At 30.9% G+C, this 8,034-nt stretch overlaps 1 protein-coding gene across 1 annotated transcript; it reads right to left on the bottom strand.

Annotated features, from left to right (window-relative positions):
- Positions 1–245: 245 nt before the first annotated feature.
- Positions 246–7,800, bottom strand: LOC111635484 (glycine-rich cell wall structural protein 1.8-like). Its single transcript, XM_023380451.1, has 3 exons — positions 7,778–7,800; positions 2,127–2,145; positions 246–2,045 (listed from the first exon to the last, which is right to left on the bottom strand). Exons 1-3 carry the CDS (start codon positions 7,798–7,800, stop codon positions 246–248), a joined length of 1,842 nt encoding a protein of 613 aa, XP_023236219.1.
- Between the last annotated feature and the right edge of the window lie 234 nt (positions 7,801–8,034).

Below are 8,034 nucleotides of genomic sequence, written 5' to 3'. Positions count from 1 at the left end.
ATTTATAAAGGCAATTTTCTAACATCATAATTTTTTTTCCTATTAGAAAATATGTTCTTTCGTTTCCTAAATTATTGAGGAAAAATGCATGTTAAAGAATTATTAATATACAAACCAGATATATAAAATCTTTATGTTATCTAGATTACATATACATTATGAATTATGATACATTATGATGGATATTTTTAAAATCTATTGCTAATTCGGGTCAATGAATTCTTAATTAGGGAATAAAAAAAAGTCTATGTATATTCGCTTCTGGCAGCGAAATTAAAATTTGCAGATTCTGGCAATTTAACGCCTAAGAGATTGCTAAGATTTAAATTAAAAATATCTAGACCACCGCCAGTGCCTTTATCACCATAGACCACATCTGGACTTTGGTTTCTTCCGTGTTCGCTTGGAGAAGTTCTATAGTCTTTGTTAAATTTCTTTCCTTCGCTAGGTTTAACAGGTTTTCCTCCATAGTTTTCAGGTGAAATTCCGTAATTATTTGGTGGTTTATTTCCGTAAACAACGCCTGGATTGTTGTTATATTGTTCGTAACCTCTGTTTCCGTATTCTTCACTACCGCCGGGTGGTTGTAATCTTATTATGATAGGAATAATATTCTTTTTGCCATCGTCTGCTTTGCCGTAGATGTTGGGAAGTGGGATTTTGGGAAAATTACCGGGAAAGTTCTCTTTTCCGTAACTGTCGCTATTACCTCCATAATTAGGATTTACTTTGTCATAACCTCTGTCGCTTCCTCCCCCATAATTATCGGGACTTGCACTACCAATTGTTATCGCATAATTAGGAGCTGGAATTTTATCATGTGTCCCTTTATAAGCGCCAGAACCTTCTTTTCCATAACTATCGTCATTTTCTTTTCCATAAGTAATAACCCTTTGTCCTCCGTAATTATTAGAAGTTTCTCTTCCAAGTCCATCTCTACTTGAACTAAAACTACCAGGGACTTTAGTAAAGGGAGATGCGATCTTTTCTCTTCCATAATTACTAGAACTTACTTTATCGTAACCGCTGACACTTCCGCTATGATAACCACCACCACCACTACTGGGTTTATCGTAACTGCCAGGTTTTCCACTTCCGTACGTACTAACACCTCCGTCTTTATATCCAGAACTTCCAGTAATGAAGCTACTACCTTGAAAAATGTCTGGATTTTTCCTATAATAGGAAACCACGAAAGGTTTATTTCCATGTTGAAAACTTCCAAATCCTCCTGAAGGTTTATTTCCGTAACCTTTAGGACTTCCACCTCCGAAATACCTAAGAGGTTTCAAAGACGAAAATCCTTTAGCGGTTTCCTTTTTAAATCCTTCGGATACACCGTCGCTATAATCACCAGGATCTCCACCGTACGCAGCACCATCATAGTTTCTTACAGGAGGAGAACTACCATAAGAAATTGGCTTCTGATCATCATATCCACCAGGAGAAGTTTTAGTAAAAGTCACAACACCAGCTTTTCCGTAATTTCCAAGATTCCCTCTATTATAATCAAGAGATTCTCCTTTATTATAATTTCTCACGTTACCTCCAAAACTATTAGGGACTCCTCCGATATACCCGCTCGGTTCAGTTCCACTGTATCTTCCAGCACTTCTATCGAAATTATTTACGTTACCAGATTCGGTTATATAACTTCGAGGGCCTTTTCCAATATCCCCATAACCACCATTATTGCCGTAATCCACGGAGTCTTTTCCAGTAGTGATTTTGAAAGTTAAAGCGGGACCGTAACCAGGATTCTTCTCGAAACCACCAAGTTCTTTCCCACTCTGTTCTTCTCGTCCACTTCCTCCGACAAGAGGACCTCTCCTTCCTTCTCCACCGCCACCACCACCTCCTCCTCCTTCTCCGTATCCTCCAGATCTTACACTCTCATGGGAAAATAATTTTACGGGAACATAAATGAAATTTTCATCTCTTTGAAATGGGCCATCGACACTTCCACTACTTATTTTCCCATAAGGGTCGGAATTAACTTGATAAGATGACTGCACAAGAGCCAGCAAAACCACAAATATCCAGAACTGTAAAAAAATAATAAAGTTATAGGTTTACTCCTCGCCATTTTCTCTCTCCTCGATATAGACTAACATTTCGAAACTTACCATGATGCCGAAAGATTTCCTAAAGATTTGTGATATATTTTTCTATTCCTTTTTATATAACTCGTTCATTTATCTACGTCATTATCATCCGATTTGTCTAACACGTTTGTAGGTCAAGCGTCCGGGGTGCATTCTTCTCAAAAGGACACGTCCATGCCCAAAGGGGAAGCCACAAATAAATAAGGAAAATTGGGGTATTGCCCTTTCTCTCGTTAATTTAAATAAAAATAAAAAAAAAACGAAACGAACGGGAGAAAGTTAGCTTTAAAAAATAGACTTTTTGAATAGAATTCTTGCGTTCATCACCTCACGGAATGTTTATATTTAAAAGTTCTTTGGGTGCCAATTAAAGTTTTACGCATTGACTGTCACATCTGATCTATGTCATCCGTTGCATCACAAAACCAAGAGATTATTATTTACGTGTATCCGGATGGAGGAAGTTCTTACAAGCAATAAATTGAACGAAATATAGGCCGATTCATTTTCTACGTTCAGATTTCGATTTAATAATAATAAACATGATGCATCACGTTCTATTCTTACAGACAATTTGGAGAGTAATGGACGAGATTTTTACGTTGCGCTGGACTATTCGTCCGATAAGCTGCAAGTTTTGTATAATTACATGATCATTTTCAATAAAAATTGAATATATTTTAGGAAAATCGTAAAGAATTCCATAATGAATGTAGAGAATTTAAGTTTCTTCGAAAGTCATTGTGTATGAGTTTTTGAAGAGTTAAATGAGGATGTGGGAAAGAAATCCACAAAGGGATGATGCCCTATACCCTTAGGATATAAACAGGGAAATATATTAACGATATAGGACCAATCTAAATTGTGGCAAAGAGAAAATGTTCTGCATTCAATTAATAAGGAAAGAAAAAAAGAAAGACGGATGCGGAATTGTATGTGTGATTTTAGGGTAAAAATAAATTCCAGATTTTTATTATTCAAGAATGAATTAGAGCGACCTTCTCGAAGCGAATTAAAAGGAAAACTTCGTGATTTTTTTTATTTTTGTTTTGATGCTATAGTTCCGGTTCTATCGTGCTGTTTTGGTGTCAGCAAAATTATTTTAATATCAACAAAGATATCTGATGACGTATGCCTTGCTAAAGAAGATGGATCTTATGCTTATTCTGTCATCGTTATGCAAATTTAACCGTCATTCGTGTATTATTTTTTTATTTTTAAGCGTGATAAAACTATGAAAAACAAATTTTAAAAAATTAAGCTTAGTGTTATGGAAAAAATAAGAAAGTTGTTTATGTGTAGTCAATATCTTTAAGATCAAAGACCCATTATTTGGTAAAATATTTATTTGAAATTCTATAGACCAGAAAAATCATATAAACTGAGTTTATAACAGTTATTTAATTTTCTTAGACAGAAGTCGATCTTTGGCTCAGATAATGACCTTTAAACTTGATCATCTCTGATGATAATTTAATGAATATGCATTTATAAGATTAAGAACTATCACGGATTATATAAGACAAACTTGTTTTCTTCATATAAATTCAATTTGAATATAACCTATAATATGAGGTGAGAGATCTTCGGTTCACGCCCGATTCTTATGAAGATTATCGAGGATATAAGTTTTTATCGATATATTTTAAATATTAATCACGTACAATATACTCCTAAATAGTTAATAATCATACCGTCATATAGAAATTTACATTAGTTACAGTTTAATATTCCGCATCAATGGACATACGTAATAAAAAATGATGATTATCTAAGACATGAAATTATGTTTTTTAATAATATTTATAATCTTTCCAGCACAATAAAACTATTTTACGACTGATAAATCGCATTAACCTATGATTATGTTCATTTTTAACTAATTTAAAAGTTCTTGCTGTGTATTATACACCAATTTACAGAGTCAAAATCATACATTTCGACTTTATTGGTCTCAAACGTGTCATAAAGAAGTTAATTTTGACAGAGGCATAATTTTAAGGTGGAAAATCGTGATGTGGAAGCAGTGTAGCCTAGTTAAAATTGTAAATAGCCTATAGATAGATAGGATCCAGACTATACAAAATAAAAACTTTACTCCAACTGATACACATTATTTAATGCCGAAATTAGTAGAATATATAATTTTTAAGCTTATTAGCCTCATTTGTAACGTGTCCAGAGACGTATTTAATTCTTTTTTTTAATGATGATCTATCGTTTGAATACACGAATCATTTCCTTATCGTAATATTTAACAAGGAAACGATCGTACAAGTTTTGCGTCATATAAAAATTACGAAAGATTTTTATCCGTTCTACTTTTTTTTTAACTTTAAGCTGCAAGTTTTATAATCTTTAACCTTTTTCCTTCAAAATAATTTAATGCATTAATGGGGATTTTCTTAAATTAAACGCGTGTTTAAACAGACGTGTTTACGAGCAGGTGGTGCCTTGTAGGAATAAAAATAAATCATAAAATATTTGCATATACAGTACTTGTTTAAATAAATATTTAAAACTAAAAATTTATTTAACGGGAAATGACTTGAATAAAATACTAAAATTATAATTAACACCTTGAATTTGTAAACGATTCTCTGAAGTGTTAAATTCTGATAAACTCTAGTGTATTGTCATATAAAGGTATGTTAAATTTTCATTAAACTTTTGTTAATGGAAACAAGCTAGAACTAAACTAAACAGTATATAGACTAAATCTATTCTTTAATATATAAAACCCTATTTATTTAAGGAGAAATGGTTTTAAAGTTGTAAGTAATAACTAAGGAAGATAAAACTGTAATATAAGCTATACTTATATTTATCAAAATATATCTCCAATGAGTCTTCCGGAAAACCATAAATCATCATTTAACCCGTTTTTATGCCAAATTTATTATATATTATATATATATAATGCAATATATAGGAATATATATATGTAACGTGTAATGAATTCGTCATAAAAACTGGTTAAATGGTGATTAAAGTTCCCATTGAAGATAAGATGTTTTGAAAAATTGATTGAATTTAAATAATGAACCTACTTTTACTTCTTCAAATAATTAAATATTTTTAAAAGCTTGAATTGAAGGCTATTTTATTTATTTTCTAACTAACCTTTGCCAAGAGAATTTCTAACCAATCTCTGTAACCAATCTTGCAATACCATCGCACGTTTTATCCTCTATTTAGCAAAGTAATTTATCAAAAGATCAATTATCTTCAATTGAACTTTTGCTTATGAATTCTACATCCTCTTAATATGTTTTAAAATGATTATACACTACAATTGTTCATTTGATACGAGTCGGTCGATTTATTTAGATCTCATAAATCGTCGATTCTTAAAGAAATCTTACAAAAATCCTAAAATATTGCCCAAATTTCTCATAAAGACTTCTTGACTTCGTTAATCCTTATAATATTTTATCTCACGAAACAGTTTTCAGACGTCTTGTCAAGAAAGTAGGCCACGAAGTGAGGCATTTTCTTATCACGATAAGGGATCACAATTCGAATCCCGTACGAACAATTTTGATTTTTCGCAGATAAATCTAAGAATAGTTTCAGTTTAGCCCACTCAATCGAACCTAAAAGTAGACTTTTATCCGTAAAGAATTTTTTAAACATTCCAAGTTAAGTATGAAGCAGCTTACCAATTGATTTTGAACCGCTGTATGTTATCAACTATTCAACTTTGAGAGTATCACATTTACAGACAGACGTCCTACTTCTTTCATTTTACGTTACAATAAATTTCATTTCTCCCTTCGTATTATTTCGTAAATTATTAATTTGTCTGTAGTTTTAGCAGTTAAAAACAAAGTTAACCTTAACATGTCTATTTATCTGTGCATTTTAATGAATATTATGAGATAATTTGACATCTGGTATACAGTATAATCACACAAATTAGAAGGATCTGCAGAGGTTTAAATACGTGGTTTAGAAAAAGTATTACACTCTATAAAGGCGATTAAATTGAGAATAAACGGTACAATAACAGCCTCGGATTGTTAGAAATTTGGTATAAAAGCCCGTTTGACTAAAAATTAGGCATAAATAAGCAGACATAGGCCTACAACAAATAAGACATAACTTGCACAATACACTGTCAAGTGTATAAGGCATGTACAACTGCTCCAAAGAGATTTGTAAAATAAAATAACGATAGAAAGGGACATAAATTCTATATTAATCCTTAGCAGAATAAGATTTCCTAGTTTCATATGCAGAATTCAAAAAATAGAAGAAAATTTCAAATATAAAAAAATTTTGCAATTCCCTTCAAGCAATAATTGAAGGAAATGGCAAAACTAAATGATTTAAAATAACTTGAAATGTATTTAAAAATGAAAACAATATTTAAGTTTTTATATTTGAAATGTTCTTTAATGAAGTATTTATAATGAAATGATTTTGAATAAGAATACAATTAATAATTAACTACATACTTATTCAAACTCATTATAGATACTTCGATTATACAGTAAAATAAAATAAATTTAATATTTATTCAGTTATTAAACAAATTCTCTATTTTTCTCACAGGTTATTGTACGTTCTGTTCTTGTTTACGAGTATATATCAAGCTAGTCAAAACTAATTCCTATATTAAACCATGCAAAATACGCGAAGAATACGTATCCTTGAATGCTTAGACAAGTATTCTTTATTTATTTATTTTTCCCTCTTATCTCTAACACTTTCCTCAGGCCTTGCTTATATTCTAATTATAGAAATTTATGTTTTTATATTTTATCGGGGACTTCGCCCCTGACCGCCTTTAGCGGCACCATTGATTAGCGTTGCTCGCGATACTCTTTTTTATCTTATAGTTTATACAGTGATTCTTCATATAAACAATATTAATGTGATAAATATTTATTAAGTAATTAGGTAATATTATAAGTACAGTAAGACAAAAATAACAATGAAATTTAAGATAATAAAAATAGGCAGGGAGTGCTTAAATGAATTGACTGCTCGGATGACACATGTTGTAGCTGAGGGTTGCTTGAGACTACGTAGCGCTTAAAATATTTGATATTTTTTGAGGTTTTAGCTTTTTCAATCAACAAAACCAATTTCCCCTTTCTATTTTAACATTATTTTCCTGTAAGAAACATAATAAGAACACTCAAACACTTCATGTCATTGAATACATTAGTCAGTCAGTGAGACCAATGCATATTAGACAATGCAATAATTTTTCCGTGATTTATAATTTTTAATTTTAGAAAAGAAAGTGTAATATTTTCCTTGCAACCTTTTCGTAAATTCATATTCACATTTATTAGGATTCTTATGCATAAATTTAATGTGAGAATTTATATTAAACCCTTAATACCATACTAAGAATTTTCCATTTTCATCTCAAATGTTTCTCGAATTTTACGAAAAATTCATTAATGAATGAGTGAATATACTAATACAATTCTTTTATTGCTGCGAGAAGGCAGTTTTCATCTGAGATCCATTGTTCTCACTATGAGTGATCTACTATTTTTTGGCATTTTAATAACCGATTGACAAATCGTTATTTATTATGATTAAACTGCATAATTTGGTTAACGCCCTACTATTTGTTAGTTTAAGGAAACCGAATGTACTGTACTTTTTATAAATCAATGAATTGAAAGTTGAAAAATTTCCAATTCACTTACCCAGTTTCAGGTGCTTTAACCATCGTTTTTCTAAGTAGAACTCTGATTATCCGGGTGATAGGAAAAATTAATTTTTTGTATGCAATAATAAAACATCTAACATGCAAGGAGAAGTTGAAGAAACTCCACACATTGCACAAATTGATATAATTGATAGAATATAAAAAAGATTTATAATAAAAACATTAAATGACTTGAAAAACTGGGCTCCATTATTTTTAATTAAAGCAAAAAACAGTAATATGTCTTATCAATAT

Source organism: Centruroides sculpturatus, unplaced genomic scaffold (genome assembly GCF_000671375.1).
Source record: "Centruroides sculpturatus isolate CEXI.00-Female unplaced genomic scaffold, Cexi_2.0 scaffold845, whole genome shotgun sequence".
In the NCBI taxonomy this organism is placed as follows: domain Eukaryota; kingdom Metazoa; phylum Arthropoda; class Arachnida; order Scorpiones; family Buthidae; genus Centruroides; species Centruroides sculpturatus.
Note: the sequence above shows the minus strand (reverse complement) of the source record. Positions and strands in the feature narration are given on the sequence as shown.